The following is a 20,000-nucleotide window of genomic DNA, read 5'->3' as shown; positions in this document are numbered from 1 at the left end:
ACATCATTCTATATATATATATATATATATATATATATATATATATTTATATATTTATTTATTTATTCATTTAATTTTAAAAATATGGGGAAGAAAAAAAAAGTCGGTAAGGAGAGAATTGATAAGTATTACAAGCTAGCCAAAACGGCAGGATATCGTGCTAGATCCGCTTTTAAGTTAATTCAAATAGCTCAAAAGTTCAACGTTTTCAAAAATGCAAATATATTGATTGATTTATGTGCTGCTCCTGGAGGGTGGTTACAAGTAGCATATAAAAACATGAGTAAACAAAGTACTATCATTGGTGTGGATTTAGTTCCAATTAGAAAAATTGATGATAACGTTATAACGATAAAGAGTGACATTACAACAAGTGATTGTATTAAGAAAATAAAGAATATCATAAAAATGGATAAGGCAGATGTTATATTAAATGATGGTGCCCCAAATGTAGGTACAACATACTCTTATGATAGTTTTAATCAAAATGTATTAGTTCTTAATAGTATTAAAATAGCTTATATATTTTTAAAGAAGAACGGTATATTTATTACAAAAGTTTTTCGAAATGAAGAATACATATCCTTAATATGGGTTTTAGAAAAATTGTTTGGTGATGTGAAACATATAAAACCAAGAAGTAGTAGAGAAATATCTTCTGAAATTTATTTAGTTGGTCTTAATTTTTTAGGTAAAAAAGTAGATAAAAAATTATTTGACTATACCTATATTTTTAGTGATCAATTTAAGAAGAATTCAAATAAATCAAGTTTATTGGAAACGAAACAAGAATCTTATTTGGATAATAATGAAAATTATTTTAGTGATGAAGAAAGTAATGATGAGGAAAAGGTTGGGGAAAAAATTGACAAAAAAAAGAAAAAAGGATTATCTACTATTTTAAAAGAAAAAAAAAAAAAAAATAGACAAGGATATGATGTTGGTGATGATTATAGAGCTACAGATATATGTACCTTCATAAAAAGTGATAATTATGTTGATTTATTAATAAAAAATAATAAATTTACATTTGATAAAAATTACAAAAATAATTCAGATCCAATGATTAAAACTATATATGAATGCATATATAAAAATGAATGTACAACAAAAGAAATATTTTTCCTTTGTAATGATTTAAAAGTATTAGGTAAGTCTGATTTATATAATTTAATCAAATGGAGATATAAAATTAAAAAGAGTGTTCTAAATCAAACTTCAAAAAAAAATAATTTAGATTTTGATAATCATGATGTGGAGCAAACTACGCAAGAATTATCTGATGTGAAAGAATCGTCACAAATAGATGATTTCAATACTATTGTTGATAAAAATATATCAGAGAATGAATTAGATAATACTTCAGATGAAGCTACAGAAAAAGACGAAAAAGATCAAGTTGATGAAATAGAAGAATTTTCTGCATATATTGAGAAAAAAAAGAAAAAAGAACAAAAAAAAAAAGAAAAAAAATTAAAAAAAGAACTGGAAAAAAAAAAGAAAAGTAATAGAGGTCATCAATTAGATTTTGATGAAAATGAGATACATTTTAATAAGGATATACTTAAATTGCTTAATAAACAAAAATTTGAAGATCATCTAAAAATATTAAATAATGACCAGAAGGATGATCTAGAAATTGATCATTATGAAGATACTTCAAGTGAAACAGAAAAATTAGAACACTTAAATCAGCTAAAAAACTCAGATTTAGACAAATTAGAATATTTGGTAGATTTAGATTATGAAAAACAAAAAATGAAAGAAAAAAAATTAAACGAAGAAAAAAGTAATGAAAAATTGTCCAGACGAAAAAGAGCCATGGATTTTAAGAATGAAGAACTTATGAAAATACAAAAAATGATGGAATTGAAAAATGAACAACTGTTGATGGAAAAAAAACTTAGAGAATATTTAAGTGATGAAGATGACGACGAAGATGATGATGATGATGACGATGATGATGATGACGACGATGATAAAGAACAAGAACCAAAACAACAAAGTGATAAACATGGTGATCACCAATATGATAATAAAAAATCGAACAGTGATAACGATGTTGATTCCTTAGAAACAACTCAAGATATATTCAAAGAAAATAAACATATAAAAAGCATGGTAGATAAAATAATTCGTTTAAGAAGGAGTGTTAAAAATGAAGAAGAAAAATCGAATGTTAATCATTTCTTTGATCAAAATATATTTTCCAATATATTTAGTCAATTAGATGAGGAAGATATAGATGCAGAATTTGATAGTCATATTAAAAATAAAAAGAATGTACAAAAGAAGGATGATTCTGATAAGGATGGCTCAATTTCTAATGATGATAATGAAAGTATAAAAGAAATAGATGAACATAATTTACCGAAAATACCTTTACCGGACAAATTAGCCAAAAAAGAAAAAAAAAAAAAATTAAAAGAAAAATATGGAAATAATGAAGTAAAAATGAAAAATTCTTCCTTCTCCATAGTAAAAACAGATGAAAATGCACAAAACCTTAATAATTATTTTTCTAATTTAGTTAAGGATGAAGATGAATTAGCTTTCATTAAATGTATAGGAGAAAAGTTGATTCATAAAAAAAGTAGAATGGATCTTATAGATGATTCATTTAATAGATATTCATATATGGAAGATGAATCTAATTTACCTGATTGGTTCTTGGAAGAAGAAAAAAAATACAGAAGACCTGTAATTCCGATTGATAAGAAAATATTAGATGAGTATAAAGGAAAAATTAATAAAATAACAAAAATGCCTATTAAAAAGGTTATTGAGGCAAAAATGAGAAATAGAAAAAGAGAAATAACAAAAATGAAAAAACTTGAAGCAAAAATTGGAAAAATTGAAAAAAATGAAGATGATCCATTCCTTAAACAAAAGGCTATAACGAATTTATTGAAGAAAAATAAATCAGGTAAAAATAATATAGATAATTATTTTTTAATTATTTACATGAAATGTATATATATATATATATATATGTATATATGTATATATGCCCTTATAATTATTTACATATTTTCATTTTTTAGATAAAAAAAGAGATAAATCATATATTGTTTGTACTGGAAAAGGATCCAAAATGGCGAAAAAGAAAAAGAACAAAAAGGGTAAAACGATGGTTAAATATGTAGATAAAAGACTTAAAAAAGATAAAAAGGCTAAAAAGAGAATAGAAAAAAAAAAAAAAAATATATCGAGAACTAAATATTCTAAATCGAAACCATTTAAATTTAGAAGAAAAATTTAATTTTTATAATTTTTATATTATATGAATTTTGTATGAAAATTATATTATCATTTTGTATGGAAATAATATTATCATTTTGTATGGAAATAATATTATCATTTTGTATGGAAATTATCTTATCATTTTGTATGAAAATTATATTATCATTTTGTATGAAAATTATATTATCATTTTGTATATGTTTAAATTTTATGTTCCAATAATCTTTTAATGTATGTGCATAAGCACTCCACTGTAAAAATTAAAATATAAAATATATATATATATATATATATATATATATATTATTACATTTTTTTTTATGTATATTTGTTTTAAATATTTTTATTAATAATTTAATAACATTGTGTTAATTGTTCTTTCTTTCTTTTCTTTTTCTTTATTTTATAAATAAATTAAAAAAAATATATTAGTCTAATTAAAATTTATATTTCATTACAACATATATTCTACGAACAGGTTATATATATATATATATATATATATATATATATTAACAGTTTAGGACACATAAAATATAAAAATATAGTAATATAATTATAATAGAATAAAAAATACGATTATGTTATTTTTACTATGCGATTAAAATAAAATAGAAAATTATCAATTTTTACAGTATATTTTTTTATGCTATATTATTAATATATATAAACTATATTTCACAATTGTAACATGTTGAAAAGTACAACAGAAAAATAAATAATTAAATAGACGTATACTTTTGTGCATAATTTATTTTTAAGTATATTATTTCTCTAAAACGAAAAATAATAAAATACCTAAAAAAATTATGAAAACGATTTATTCAAAATACTATATTATACATATATATATTTTTTACAATTACGCAGGAATGCACACAATAATAAAAAAAATATATTATTATATATATATATATATATATATTATATATATTATATATATTATATATATAATATATATATTTTTTAATAAATACTTATTTGTTATTATATAATTCATATATTAATAAAATATATTATATATATATAAATATATATATTTTTTGTAGTTATTTTATAAACTTCAAAATAAAAAAAATATATATAATGGATAATTTGTAAATAGTAATCTATACATATTATAATATATTAAAATTGTAATTACCCACACGAAATATGTATATATATATATATATATATATATATATATAATATAATATAATATAATATTACTTTTATAAAATATATATTTATATTTATAATTTTCATTTTTTTTTTTTTCTTTCATTTTGCTTTACTCTTTTCTACAATTATGTTATGTATATATTTTCTTAATTAAATATATATATATATATATATATATATATATATATATATATTTAACATTTGTTTATTTAATAAAAAAAAAAAAAAAAAAAAAAAACAAATAAGAGATCAAAGAAGCTACAGAAATAAAATATTAAGATAAATAAAAACAAAAAATTGAAAACTACTTTTTTGTCATCCCTATATATAAAACATAATTCTATAAAAAGGTCCTCAATCCAAAATGACGAATTACTCTAAAATTCCTTTAAAAAAATATTATTTAGAATCACACGGGAAATATTTGTGTATAGTAAATGTTGAAAATAATGTAAAGAATATATTAAAAATTAATTATTCAGAAAATATAAATATAACGAAAGAGCAAGAGTGCATAACTAGTAAAAATACTATCATCGAAAATGATAATAAAAATAAATTTTGGTTTTATGGATGTTTAGGTATAATAAAAGCAGAAAATATCAATTTCTTGGTAATTGTATCGGAGGCTGAAGTAGTATGTAATATATTTAATCGGTCTATATATAGAATAAAAAGAATATCGTTTGTACAACTAAATTGTGAAAAAATGAATAAAAATACAAATGAATTATATGAGTATGAAATATGTTATTTAGGAAGTAATGGAAATCTAACTTCATTAAATAATATTAAAAAAGATGAGAACAAGAAATTTTTTTGTAACAAAAATAAAATACAGACAAAGAATTATTTTGATAACTTATTTCAGTCAACAAATTTCTTATTAGAAAATTGTGTTTACAAATATAACCGATTCTATTATAATGAAACATATATTCATAAATTCAAAAATTGTACATTAAAAGAGGATGTATTGAAAATTATAACATATTTTCTGCATGCTTTTAATAAAGGCCCATTTTATTTCTCTTATTACTACAATTTAACAATATCACTGCAAAATCAATATATGAACGAACTGGACAAGAAAAATGACATGAATAAAAAAAAAAAAGATTACTTAAAAATTTCAGAACATGCATCAAAGAAGTTGAATATATATTCAAACAAAAATAATAATAATGATAATAATAATAATGATAATGATAATAATGATAATGACAATAATAATAATGTGAATAAAATTCAATTTAACGAAATTAATGATGAATATACATGGAATTGGAAAATATTAGATACCTTCAAAAATGTAGATGCATATGGTTTTGTTGTATTTCTAATTCATGGATACATAAATACAAATATATTTCATGTAGAAGATAACAAAAAAATTTCTTTATATTTGATATCTAGAAAATGTAAAAACAGAAGTGGTGTTAGGTTTTGGTGTAGAGGTAGTAATGAAAATGGAGATGTAGCAAATTTTGTGGAAACTGAACAAATAGTAGTTTGTAAGAATAAGGAAAGGATTAATATTTTTAGTTATATTATAGTTAGAGGTTCCATACCAGTATTGTGGAAACAACAACCAACCTTAAGTATAAGACCAGCAATACACGTGTGTCCAAATATGAGTGAAAATAAGCGTATATTAAATTTACATATGAAAAAATTACAAACTAATTATGGAAAAATATCTATTACAAATTTAATAAATAAAAAGTTTGGAGAAAAATATTTAGGAGAATGTTTTGAAAATTGTTTAAGTGATTGTAATGTAGAACATAATTTTACTTGGTTTGATTTCCATAGTGAATTTAAAAAATTAAATTTTGAAAATTTAGATTATATGTTAGAAAAAGTAGTAAGTGATTTAAATAAATTTTCCTATTTTTCATTTAGCATACCAATTGGAAATGATAAAAATCTAATGAACGATTATGATGTATTAAATTATAATAATTTTCATTTTAATTTATGGCAAGAGGCACAAATTTATAGTCATCAAAATGGGGTGTTCCGTGTTAATTGTATAGATTGTTTAGATAGGACTAATGTTTTTCAGAGTTTTCTATCAAAATATGTTTTATATTTACAATTAAAAAGTGTAGATATAAAATTACAGCAACGTGATAATTTCCCATTTTATTTCTTCCATAATAAGTATGATGAAATATCATATAGAAGAATATGGATTAATAATGCTAATGCTATTAGTTTAATATATAGTGGTGCAGGTGCTTTAAAAAATGATATAACACAGAATGGGAAAAGAACAATTAGTGGCTTATTTAACGATTTATATTGTATAATTGTTAGATATGTAAATAATAACTTCTTAGATGGATATAATAATGATTGTATAAATATGGCTATAAATGAAAAAATTAAATTTATACATAATTTTAATATCAACAAAGGTAATAATAATCCTTTAATACAAGTACTTGTAGAATTTATTATCATTTTTTCAACAGCCATATGTACAAGCCCAGTACAAAATTTTATTAAAAGTATATACTTTTGTTCACATAATTGTACTATAAGTATGTTCTCACGTAGTATTAATTATATCTTTCTTTTGTTAAAAAATAATTTCAATTTATTTTTGTTTCCATATAATCATGCAAAGTATCTTAGTTTTATTTCATTTCTAGCCAAAACATCTGGAGTCTTGTCTACTTCTCTTCTAATTTTTTTATTTTTTTGTGTATATGTTTTTACTCAACGCAGGAGAGTCATTTCATCTCCTAAATTGGACGCCAATTCTTAAAATGAAAAAATAAATAATATATATATATATAATTATATATATATATATATATATATATATATATATTTATATATGTTTATTTATTCATACATTTATTTTAGTGAAGTAAAATGTTTTTTGAGTAAAAACATATTTTATGGAAATTAAAAAAAAATATTATTTTTCCGACATTAATTAATATTATATTTTATAATTTTCCATTTAACCAATAGTGCTTTATTTTATTTATTTATTTTTTTTTTTTTTTGTTATCTCTAATTATTTTTTAAAGCCTAGTAACATCATTATATATATATATATATTATACACATTGAAATAGATACATATATTTGTATATATATATATATATATTATTTATTATTTAAGCCTTATTTTATTCTTCATCAAGTTATAAATAAAAAAAATATATAATGACTAAAAATTGAAAAAATGTGTATTGTTGCGGTATGAATATATAATATAAAAAAAAGAAAAAAAAAGATTAAAAAAATAGAACAATTGAAAATATTTTATTTTGAATGGTTAAATATATTTTTAAGTGTGCATAATATAATTTAGGCATATATAAAATTATTGCTTAAAATATTGCATGAAAAAAAAAAAAAAAAATTATGTTTTTTTTCTTTTCAAAAAAAAGCAAAAATATATTGAAAGGATAGATCATTTATAGTTATATGTTTCATAAATTTTGTTTAATTTTTTCCCTCCAAACATTTTTTATAACATATTTATTTATATTAGTAGTATATATATATATATATATATATTTATTTATTTATATTATAGATGTTGATTTTTAAATTAAGAATTGTTTTTAAAATATTATACCTTCTATATAATCTTATTATATATGTATATAAAGATTATATCATTTTATATTATTTTTTTAATATATCATGTCGTTTATTTTTATAGCCTTCCCCCCTTTTTTTTAATACTTATTATGTATTATATATATATATATATAATATATATATTTTTATTTATTTATTTATTTTTTTTATTTTTTTTTTTACTTCTATGAAAACATCATATTATATTATAGAAAAGGATAAGAACTATAAAAAATAAAGTGATAGATTATATTAAAAAAGATGTACGTTTAGGAAAAATATAAAATGAGAAATATGAATGATAAAAATAACGTGCATAATAATTATTATTATTTAAAACTTGAAAACGTGAACAACGGTTGGAGGAATAAGGAGTTGAAAAATGACATAACAAATGAGAACATATATCAGTTTATAGGTAAGAAGAAGAAAAATTATTCTAGTAGTGAAATGAGTAAAAATAGTTATAGTACATGTAATACAAATAATAATATATATATTAATTATAATAATAATAATAATATGTATAATAACTATAATAATAATATATATAAGAACCTTAATAATAGAAATATTAATTATAAAGGTTATAAATTTAAACAGAACTATCATACTAATGCATATGTAAATATTTCAAAGAATAGAAATTATTATTACCCTTCTGAAAGTAAAAAACTAACTAATGAGTATAATAAATACGACTTTGATAATTTAGAAAAAAGGGAGTGTAAAATAATAAATGATGAATCTTATAAAATTGAAGAGACAACAGATATGGAAAATGATATGTTATATATTCATAATGATAGTTTACCCAGTCATCAACCTACAATTAATAATAACACACAAGAATTATACCATATTAATAATTACAACAACAATATATATTTTTATGAACCTTGTGAAAAAGATAATTATTTGGATTCCTCTATAAAAGATATATATTTTGATATTTATAGTAATGATACAAGTGAAAACATAAAAAATGAAACCAATGATATTATAAATGTTGATCAAAAAGGTAATAAATATGAAGAGAATAATATAAATATTTCAAATAATACTCATGAATATAAAACTTTTGTAAACGATGATAAACAATTATTATTAGATCATATAAAAAGACTTGAATATCAAAATAATATATTCCTTAATAATATGTTGAATATGTATTATGTATGTATTGATTATATAAAGTTACAAGATGATAAAATTAAAGAACATGAACAAGTTATCAATTCACAAAAGGAATTTATTTCCAATCTAAAGAAACAGTTATCTTCTAATGATAACACAAACGTAGCATATAATATAAATATTAATCATATAAATAAATATAAACATGTTACTAAATGAAATATGTGTATATATAAATAAATAAATAAATAAATACATACATACATATATATATATACCATTTCTATATTGGTTTATATTATATTATTTTTTTTTTTTTTATGTTATATTTTTTTTTTAATTTAAAACCATGATCATATGAATGAACAAAGATTTTTTTTAATTATAAACAATGTGTTGTATTAATAGCGACAAAATATATACATACACCATACGTCTACAAAGAAAAAAAAAAAAAAAAAAAAAAAAAAAAAAAAAAAAAAAGTCATATGTATATATATATATATATATATATACAATGTTATAATAACATATTTCATTTATATACCAATATAGGTTGTAGACAAATGACTCTATTTTTTAAAATTATAATAATAACATAAAGTAATGCATATATATATATATATATATATATATATATATATATATTGATCTATTAATGTAATTAATTTCATAAACTATCATATTATATTTTGCTACATATGAAAGAACATTTATATATTCATACACTATTTGAATATGATGAAAATTACGTAAATTCCTTATTCATAAAAAAAATAAGACAAAAAAAAAAAAAAAAAAAAAAATGCACAGGTTGATATATGTTCAAAATCATTATACGTATGATAAAAAAAACAACAATATTAAAATTATCGAAAAAGAAAAAGATAAACATTTATATGTAATTAAAAGTATCCCTTTAAAAGGGAAGCAATTAAATGTTAGGAATGATACAAAATTTTATAATAAATATAATATAAATAACTCTTTAAATTATGAGAGAAAAAAAAGAGTGGAATATTATTCCAATAATAAACCTAATCATTTAAATAGTAAGAACAATAAATTTATTTTATACAATACAAATAATTCAAAAAATGAAAGAAATATGTCATATGGGAAAGAAATATATTTTAAAAATAATAACAAGTGTTACATAAATGTTAAGAACTCATTTAATAATGAGAGAAATGATATAAAACAAATGCAAAAAAATAGTTATATCAACTATTTAAATAAATTAAAAAAAAATGGAAATAAGTATTATGATACCTGTCAAAATAATATATATGGTAAGGAAACACAAGTTGATAATATATATAGAACAAATATGAGTACGTCTTCCAAAAAATATATGAATAATATGAATTCATTTGGTAAGTATACCATAAACAATATTATAAAGAATAATATTTATGGTACAAATAATAATATAAATTATAATATTCAACAATTCAATATAAATTGTAATGAAAAAAACTGTTTTCATAAATTAAATAAAAGTGGTCTTATAAAAACATATTCCTTTAATAATTATAAAAATTCTTATGCCACATATAAACAGAAACAAATAATAATTAAAAATAAATCACTTATACAGAAAAAAGGGGAAAACAATTATATATATAGGAACAGACATGAGAATACAAATTATTCACCATGCTATTACATGAAATGTCAGCAAAACAAATCAAACCTTAGTTATTATAAAAAATGTTGTTATTTAAAAGATTCTATTGATAAATTGAAAACAATATATACAAATAATAAAAAATATTATTATAATAAAAACCATAATAATATTAATCTTAATAAAAACAAAAGTAGCATAAAAAGTACTCAAAATTATAGTCCATTATTCCATAGATCTATACATAAATTTGAATTAAAAAAAAATTTGTCAAACATAAGAAATTGGGAATACTTTTATGGGGTCGATAATAATAAAAAAAAAAAAAAAAAAAAAAAAAAAAAATTTTTTTTTTGTTCTACCTTTCTATATGATAATATAAAAAGTAACATGTTTCCGAATAAAACAGATCATACAAATGATAGTAAAAAAGACATGTGCCCCAAATCCGTTTCTTTAATCGTAAAAAAGGAAAATCATATAATAAGAAATCAAGATAACGATGATGATAATATTATCCCAAATAATAATTATTTCATTAATTTATTAGTAAACGGTGAAAAGGAAGCACATCTACTTATTGAAAAAGCATATAAAAATAGAGATGATTTAATGAAACACATGAATGAAAAAATTGACGATGAAATAAATGAATTCAGAATTAAGGAACATATGAAATATGAACTAAGCTATAAACAAATGGAAGAAGAAATAAAAAATTATGAATTATTTATACAAAATGAATTAGAATATATGGAATTACAAACAAAACAAATTACATTAAATGTTGAAGATATAGCTGATTATGTAATAAGACATATCATTCATGTAAATTTAACTATAGGATGTAATTTATTAAAAGGATTGGTACCTGTACAGAATCTTCTAAATATTAAATTATCTTCTGAACCAAAAAAATATATTAATAACAGAAAAAAAAAAAAATATTTTAATATACGATGAATTTATAAACTTCTAATTTCTTTATTATAATGAACATAACAAAGGTTTAAAAATTTAATGAAGACATTGATTTTTGTATGAATAAATGACATGACAAATAATGATACATATTTAAGAACATATTAGCAATGTTTAATTTATATATATATATATATTAATTTATTTTTATAAGGATTTAATATTTTTAATTTATATTATCATATATAAATATAAATATATACATAACATTATATATTTAATATAAATTATAGAATAAATAATATACCGTTTTTTTTATATAATATTATATTTTTTAGTGTTTTTAATTTGATATTTAAAAAGTTGGAGAATATATATATATATATATATATATATGTGCATAATTATTTAATGAAAAAAAAAAAAAAAAAAAATGAAATGATAACAAAGTTATACATTCTTCTATAAACATATGTTTCTTATTCTTTGTTTATTCAATACAAAATATTTGATATTTTAGTTTCTTTATCATATAAAAAAGAAAAAGAAAATTAACAAAACATAAAAAAAAAGGAGAAATTATTCATTTTGTTCATTATTCTTTGTTCTTTCTTGATCAATTAATTCCACCTAAAAAAAAAAAATATATATATATATATATTATATTATAGAATATGTCAATATATATATATATATATATATATATTGTCCAAACTAACCATTGAATTTATTTCCTGTTCCTCGATAAAAGTTAAATCCTTCTCTGTAAGTAATGCAACTTCTACATTTTTACTACTTAATTCAACAACCTACAAAATAATATATATATATATTTTCATATAATAAATATAAAAATGTGAATAGTGCTGATATACTCATATATATTTACCTCAAATATAGCTTTTAAAGCTAAAAATATACAATCTTTCTGTTCCATATTTTCTTGATAGTTTTTTTCTAAAAACTCTTGTACAATCTTTGCATTTTTTCCAATAGCTTGTGCTTTCCAAGCTGCATAAATACCACTTGGTTCTGTTTGATAAATACATATTTCTTTATTGTTTTTAAAACCAGCTATTAGTGTGGCTATACCAAATGGTCTTACACCACCCCTATGTGTAAATTTCTGTTGTACTTTTGCAACATATTTTGCAATATAATCTACAGGTGCCGGTTCATCCATATTTAAATAATATCTTTGGCATTCTAATCGAGTCTATAAATATATATGAACCAATAAATAAATAAATATATATATATATATATATATATATATATATATGTGCAATATTTATAACTAAAAATATATGCCTATATATCATATCGTATTAATAACATAAAATACATATTTTTTATAAATGTGGTCACTAATTTTACCTTATTGACTAATACTCTTGCATCAGCATTTAAACCAGCAAAGGCTAAACAATTATGTTCATCTAATTTAATCAATTTTTCAGTAGTTTTTGGGTTTTGTAATTTAGGTATATTCTTTTTTTCGACTGCTAAAACAGCGAAATTTGAACTTTTTATAGCTACAGCACAACCACCTTTTTTAACTGCTTCTAAGGCATGTTCTACTTGTAGCAAATGTCCATCAGGACTAAAAACTGTTATAGCTCTATCATAAGACATGTTACTATATTATTATTGTGATTATTTTATTTTATTTTTTTATTTTTTTTCTCTTTTTTAATATATATATTTATTCCTACTTCGAAAACCTATAATTTTTTAAAAGAAATGTGTTATATATATATATATATATATATATATATATATATATTCATATATATTGAGAAAAATTTATATACATAAATTACATTTTTATTTATTATACAACCATGTATTCCATTATTACATATATTAGTAACATAATTATAAAAATATAAAAATATCTTACTGATGTAATAAAAAAGAAAAAAAGTAAAATAATTACAAGAATATAATAAGAAGAAAGAAAAAGAAAATAAATAATACATATATATATTATATTATATACAAATAATATAAAAATAATATATGCACTAATGATTATAATAAAATCATACCTATCGATGAGATACTATAATATATAATGTTATTATAACAAGATCTTCGTTTAAAAAAAAAAAATAATAAAGAAATATAATAATATGAAAAAATAAATTATAGAAATATTTTTGTTATATTAATATACAAAATAAATATACAATTGTGTATTAAGATAAACAAACTCAATCCTTTAAAATATATAAAATATTATATTATTTTATGAATATATAAATAAAAATATATATACATATATATGTATATATTTATATATGTATATATTTATATATATATATATATATATATATGATTATATATTTTTATAACATATAAATTTACAATTAAAGAATACAATAAATTTTGTTTATTCGTTTTTTATATCTTATTTTTTATGCAATATTATTTCATATATATAATAATATCATATTAATACTACTTGTTCATTTTAACAAATTCTTACACCCCAAAATAAGAAAATTTAAATAATTATTTAAGGTATAAAAAAAAAAATGAAGCTTTTTTCTGAAATTATTATATATTAATTATAATAGATGTATTCATTCATATTGTTAATATGAAAAAGAAAAATTCATATATACATAAAAAAAAAAAAAAAAAAAAAAAAAAGGATAAATATATATATTATATTATATATATATATTATTTATAATAAATTTTTTTTTCTTTAATAAATAATATTTTTTCGTAATACATTAATATATAATAAACTTATATTTATACATTTACTTTAGTGCTTATTTGAATAAATATAATATGCCATAATAAATATTTATATATGTATATATTTTTTTATTACTATTCCTTAATATATTATTATATATATAAAATAATATATATTATATATATATATATATATATAATATATGTATTAATAATATTAGTCAAATATTCTTTTATATTTATCTAATATATTTCCATTTTTGTTATCAACTAAAAATTTAACCATTTTTTTTTTTTTTTTCCCATTATTTATTATATATTATAATGATATCTCAATAAAACTTATATATATTATTGAAATAAGAATATATATATTTTGTATTTTTTTTTTTTTTTTTTTTTTTTTTTTATATCATTTTCCCTAATCACATTTTATTATAAATATAAATATATATATGTATATATATATATACTTACAATTTACAATTTATTTTTTACACTTTTTGTTTATATGTTTTTTAATATATATATATATTATACATGTATGATGTGAAATTACTTTTTTTAAAGAAGTGTGATTAAAAAGTATATATATATATATATATATATATATATTCTTTGTTAATAGTGATATATATACATAACTAAAATATATATATATATATATATATATATATATAATATTTAAATTACATTCTTAATAATTTTAATATGGCAAGAAGATATGATAGTAGAACAACTACCTTTTCTCCAGAAGGAAGGTTATATCAAGTAGAATATGCTTTGGAAGCCATAAATAATGCAAGTATAACAATTGGTTTAATAACAAAGGATGGAGTAATATTAGGAGCGGATAAAGTTTTTATTTCAAAATTAATTGATAAAGCTAATAATTATGAAAAAATATATAAAATTGATAAACACATATTTTGTGGTGTAGCAGGATTGAATGCTGACGCAAATATTTTAATAAACCAATCTAGATTATATGCACAAAGATATTTATATAATTATAATGAAGTACAACCAGTATCACAATTAGTAGTTCAAATATGTGATATCAAGCAAAGTTACACACAATATGGTGGATTAAGACCATATGGTGTTAGCTTTTTAATTGGTGGTTATGATACAAAAGATGGATACCAACTTTATCATACTGATCCAAGTGGAAATTATTCAGGATGGTTTGCAACAGCTATTGGTACCAATAACTTAACAGCTAGTTCTGTACTTAAACAGGTAATATATATATATATAAATACATATATATATATTATTGAAATAATTTTAATGTTTTGAAAACTGAAATAAATTTAAATACATATATTATATGTATAGATGAATATATAAATATTATATGATATGAATGAACTGTTCTTATTTTCATCTTGTTTATTTATTTTAACCTGACTAAAATATCCATAGGCATATTAATCATATTTTTTTTTTTTTTTTTTTTAATTTTTTAAGGAATGGAAAAATGACATGACTTTGGAAGAAGGTTTGTTATTAGCTTTAAAAACACTAGCAAAAAGTACTGATACGGAAATTCCCAAAAGTGAAAAAATCGAATTAGCATATTTAACAAATAAAGATGGGGAAGTATATCAAAAGTATTTAACGGAAAAGGAAATAGAAGAGTTAATTAAATTGTATACACAGAAGTATATTAAAGAATAAACCTATAAAATGTTTAATTCTTTTTTTTTTTTCCTCTCTTTTTTTTTTTTTTATACCAGAACTTTTATATATATTATATATATGGAAATTGTTCTAACATAATATTTTGATATATATATATATATATATATATATATATATACATCTTATTTTATATATCCTTTCTATTTTTTTTTTTTTTTTTTTTCAACTCTTTTACATACTTTAAAATACATAATTACCTTGTTAATTTATATGAAAAGCTATAATTTAATTAAAAATATATATATATATATATATATATATATATAATAAAATAAAAATAACAACGAAAAATATTAATTTATTTTTATTATTATTATATTTTAATTTATAATTTTTGTTCCAATTAGTGGAAACATATTAAAAATAATAAATTATCAAATAAATAGATAAAAAATTTCAAAAAAAAAAAAAAAAAAAAAAAAAAAAAAAAACAACATATATATATATATATATATTATTATATATATTTGTCTATATATTCATATTAGTTTTAAAAATAATAATAAAGAAAAATAGGTATAGATTCATATATTCCTTTTAATTTTTTTGTAGTATAGTAACACATTTTTTCGCATTATAAACACCTTGTAAAAGAAAATGGTACATTATTTTTTATGTCTTTGAACATTAAGGAATTTAGCATTAGAATAATCCTCCAAATTAAATATTTAATATTTTATACATACTATTAATTCTTTTATATATTATATTATATTATATTATATTACGTATTAAGAATATAAATATACATATATATATATATATATATATATATATATCCAGCTCCATGATTTACATAATTATTAACAACGAACTATCATACCACATCCTAAAAAAAATCCAAAACTAACTGCTCCCCCTAATACTGAAACAGGAAGTATGAAAAGATTTTTATGAGCAAAGGAAGCATATATACCTGTTAAACTTCCAAAAATTCCACCAACCATTGTCCCCATTTTTACACCCATTTTTATACTTTCGAAACATGCTCTTGTTCTATGACTTAAATTAACATCTGACAATTTCTTTTTATCATCATAAAACGATGAATCTATTATATTATTACTAGTATATTTGGAAAAATCTTCTTCATATTTATTATCTGAAATATCTTCTTTAAATTCAAATTTTGGTGGGGGAGTAAATCCCTTAAATTCTGTTATTGCTGTTTTATCATTTTTTAATGACTTAGGTTTTTTTGGTTCTGATACTAAGTAATTTCCAAAAGGAGGTGGTGTGACATATTCATCATATTCAGATTTTACCTTTTTGTTTTCATTTGAATCTTTTTTTCGAAACCAATTCATCATATTGCTTTAACATTTATACATATATATAAACACTAAATAACATAAAAATTAAATAATAAATGAATATACTATATATATATATATATATATATATATATACGTATGAATGTTATAATTTTATATCTATATAATTAAATATAAGTATATATATATATATATATATATATATATATATATATATAAATGCTATATATTTTTATTATTCGTTATATTTTCTTTTTCTTTTTAATCTATATATAATTATTAAAAATATTAAGTTCTTTTAAGATTCTATATAAATAATATATCCTATAAATAATACATATGTATATTTGTAATTTTATTTAAATGTGAGAATGAAAAAAAAAAAAAAAAAAATGCCGAATAAGGTAAATTTTATTTTTATATATACATAAAAATATATTTGTAAAAATATCAGTTTTTTTTTTTTTTTTTTTTTTTTCTTTTTTATGTTTCTGCAGTTTATTTATATTTCCTATATATAAATGTGTTTTATTTTATATATGCATATATTATAGTCACACCGTCGTTTTTTTTTTTTTTTTTTAAATTAATATATATATTAAAAAGATAAATCGTGATATATAATTTAATTTATAAACTATATGTACATATGAATATTTAATATATATTTATATTTATGAAACACTCCTTTTTTTTTGTATTACAAAGAAATGTAAAATTGAATTATCGTTTGACATAGAACCTTTTTTTTAAAGAAAAATATCTACCTTTTTAAAGGGAGAAAAAAAAAAAAAGAAAAAGAAAAAAGAAAACACAGGTAGCATTTGATATAACTTTAAATTGTGTTATTATCTTTTTTTAGATAATATACTTAAATATTTATATATCTGTATTTCTTCTATATTTATAATTTTTTTTTTTTATATAGAATTCTTAAATTATATACTAAACTATATTAAAGAAAAACGAAAATAAAAAAAAAAAATATTAAGGCAAATTAAACATTTTTGAAGAAGGATAAAACAACCTATATAAATAAATCAAGGTCTACGCTTTTTTTTTTTTCTACGGACTTATATAAATATTCTTGTTGATGTGTATAATAAATATATATTTAATTATACATAATTTTTAGTATGTTATAAATAAAATTATTTTTCATTTTCATATATATATATTTTTTATTTGTATAACTCATACAAGATTAACGCAAAAAAATAAAATAATGTAATATCATCTAGTGGGATGATTTCTCATTAAGAATATATAGATAATAAAAATGTTCTCCTTTTAATTTATTTTATTTCTTATTTTATTATATATATTTATATAATATATATAAATATATTTTTATTTTTTTTATTTATTTATTTATTTATTTATTTTTATTCATATATTTAATATGTGTAAGGAACTAAAAATAAATATAACTTCGTGTTCTTTATATGCATGGTAAAATAACAAAGTATTTGTGACATGACCACCTTTTTTATTTTTTTATTTATTTACCATATTGTTTTCTTTTACACAAACAAAACCAATAATAAAATAAAAGAAAATAAAAAAGAAAGAATAAACTAATAATTTTTTTTAATTCTTATATATATATAATATATATTAGTATTATTAGTGTAATAAAAGAAAAAAAAAAATAATAATAATTTTTCTAAATAAAAAAAAAATTTAATTAAATTATAAAGAATAAAAACATAATTAAAAAATATAATATTATCATTTAAAATAAGCACTTTTATTAAATCTATTGAATTTTTTCTTTAACATATTATATATATTTTCATATTGTAAAATATAATAAAATATTCGTATTTATATAATTATATATTTTCAATTTTTATAATGAAAGAGAATTCTCACAAAAGTATAAAATTATAATATAATATATATATTACATATATATGTATATTTATATATATATATTTATACAGTTTCAAAATAATAATATATTAATTTTTTTTTTTTAATATGCACATAAAATAATATAATATTAAATACCATTTATATTATATATATATATATATAATATTTAAATATATATTATATATACAATGTATATTTGTATGTAAATATCTTCCCATTTTATTATTATTATTTATTGATATATATGAATATATTTAATATATTCATATATATATATATAATATATTATATAACAATATATGTATATAATATAATTTATATATATATTAAATATCTTTTTTTTTTTTTTTTTTCTTTTTTAATTATATAGTAAAAATATCATAAATAATTTATAAAAATTTTAAATAATATAGAAAAAACAAAAAAAAAGGAAAACTGTTTTTAATTATATTTATTTTAAAACATTTTATATTTTTATATTTACATTTTTTTTTTTTTTTTTTAATATAAAATATTTTCACCATAACAAAATATTTTATGTTAATAGATTTATATTATATATATATAATATATACGTATAAATATTATAATATATTATATATATATATATTATGTTTTATATAATAAATATATATATTATACACATAAAAAAATAATTTGAAGTATTTATTTATAAAACAAAAAAAGAATAACCAAGTACAATAATTGGTTAAAATAAACAAGCA

The 20,000-nt window shown here is 18.1% G+C and overlaps 7 protein-coding genes across 7 annotated transcripts; 5 read left to right on the top strand and 2 right to left on the bottom strand.

The window, feature by feature from the left end:
• Positions 1–84: 84 nt before the first annotated feature.
• PF3D7_1354300 (large subunit rRNA methyltransferase, putative) lies at positions 85–3,262 on the top strand (the record flags this gene model as incomplete). Its single annotated transcript, XM_001350219.1, has 2 exons — positions 85–2,926; positions 3,045–3,262. 2 exons carry the CDS (start codon positions 85–87, stop codon positions 3,260–3,262), a joined length of 3,060 nt encoding a protein of 1,019 aa, XP_001350255.1.
• Positions 3,263–4,771: 1,509 nt separating this feature from the next.
• On the top strand, positions 4,772–7,183 carry PF3D7_1354200 (phosphoinositide phosphatase SAC1; the record flags this gene model as incomplete). The annotated part of the gene is made up of 1 exon (XM_001350218.1): positions 4,772–7,183. One exon carries the CDS (start codon positions 4,772–4,774, stop codon positions 7,181–7,183), a length of 2,412 nt encoding a protein of 803 aa, XP_001350254.1.
• Positions 7,184–8,301: 1,118 nt separating this feature from the next.
• PF3D7_1354100 (conserved Plasmodium protein, unknown function) lies at positions 8,302–9,372 on the top strand (the record flags this gene model as incomplete). Its single annotated transcript, XM_001350217.1, has 1 exon — positions 8,302–9,372. One exon carries the CDS (start codon positions 8,302–8,304, stop codon positions 9,370–9,372), a length of 1,071 nt encoding a protein of 356 aa, XP_001350253.1.
• Positions 9,373–9,958: 586 nt separating this feature from the next.
• On the top strand, positions 9,959–11,746 carry PF3D7_1354000 (conserved Plasmodium protein, unknown function; the record flags this gene model as incomplete). Its single annotated transcript, XM_001350216.1, has 1 exon — positions 9,959–11,746. The coding sequence occupies one exon, from the start codon at positions 9,959–9,961 to the stop codon at positions 11,744–11,746; it is 1,788 nt and encodes a 595-aa protein (XP_001350252.1).
• Positions 11,747–12,283: 537 nt separating this feature from the next.
• Positions 12,284–13,339, bottom strand: PF3D7_1353900 (proteasome subunit alpha type-7, putative; the record flags this gene model as incomplete). Its single annotated transcript, XM_001350215.1, has 4 exons — positions 12,284–12,334; positions 12,424–12,513; positions 12,594–12,920; positions 13,082–13,339. The coding sequence occupies 4 exons, from the start codon at positions 13,337–13,339 to the stop codon at positions 12,284–12,286; spliced, it is 726 nt and encodes a 241-aa protein (XP_001350251.1).
• A 1,788-nt stretch (positions 13,340–15,127) lies between these two features.
• On the top strand, positions 15,128–16,099 carry PF3D7_1353800 (proteasome subunit alpha type-4, putative; the record flags this gene model as incomplete). The annotated part of the gene is made up of 2 exons (XM_001350214.1): positions 15,128–15,658; positions 15,890–16,099. The coding sequence occupies 2 exons, from the start codon at positions 15,128–15,130 to the stop codon at positions 16,097–16,099; spliced, it is 741 nt and encodes a 246-aa protein (XP_001350250.1).
• An 827-nt stretch (positions 16,100–16,926) lies between these two features.
• PF3D7_1353700 (reactive oxygen species modulator 1, putative) lies at positions 16,927–17,433 on the bottom strand (the record flags this gene model as incomplete). Its single annotated transcript, XM_001350213.1, has 1 exon — positions 16,927–17,433. The coding sequence occupies one exon, from the start codon at positions 17,431–17,433 to the stop codon at positions 16,927–16,929; it is 507 nt and encodes a 168-aa protein (XP_001350249.1).
• Between the last annotated feature and the right edge of the window lie 2,567 nt (positions 17,434–20,000).

Source organism: Plasmodium falciparum (genome assembly GCF_000002765.6).
Source record: "Plasmodium falciparum 3D7 genome assembly, chromosome: 13".
Lineage (NCBI taxonomy): Eukaryota > Apicomplexa > Aconoidasida > Haemosporida > Plasmodiidae > Plasmodium > Plasmodium falciparum.
The sequence above is the reverse complement of the archived record's forward strand: the minus strand, read 5'-3'. Positions and strand labels throughout refer to the sequence as shown.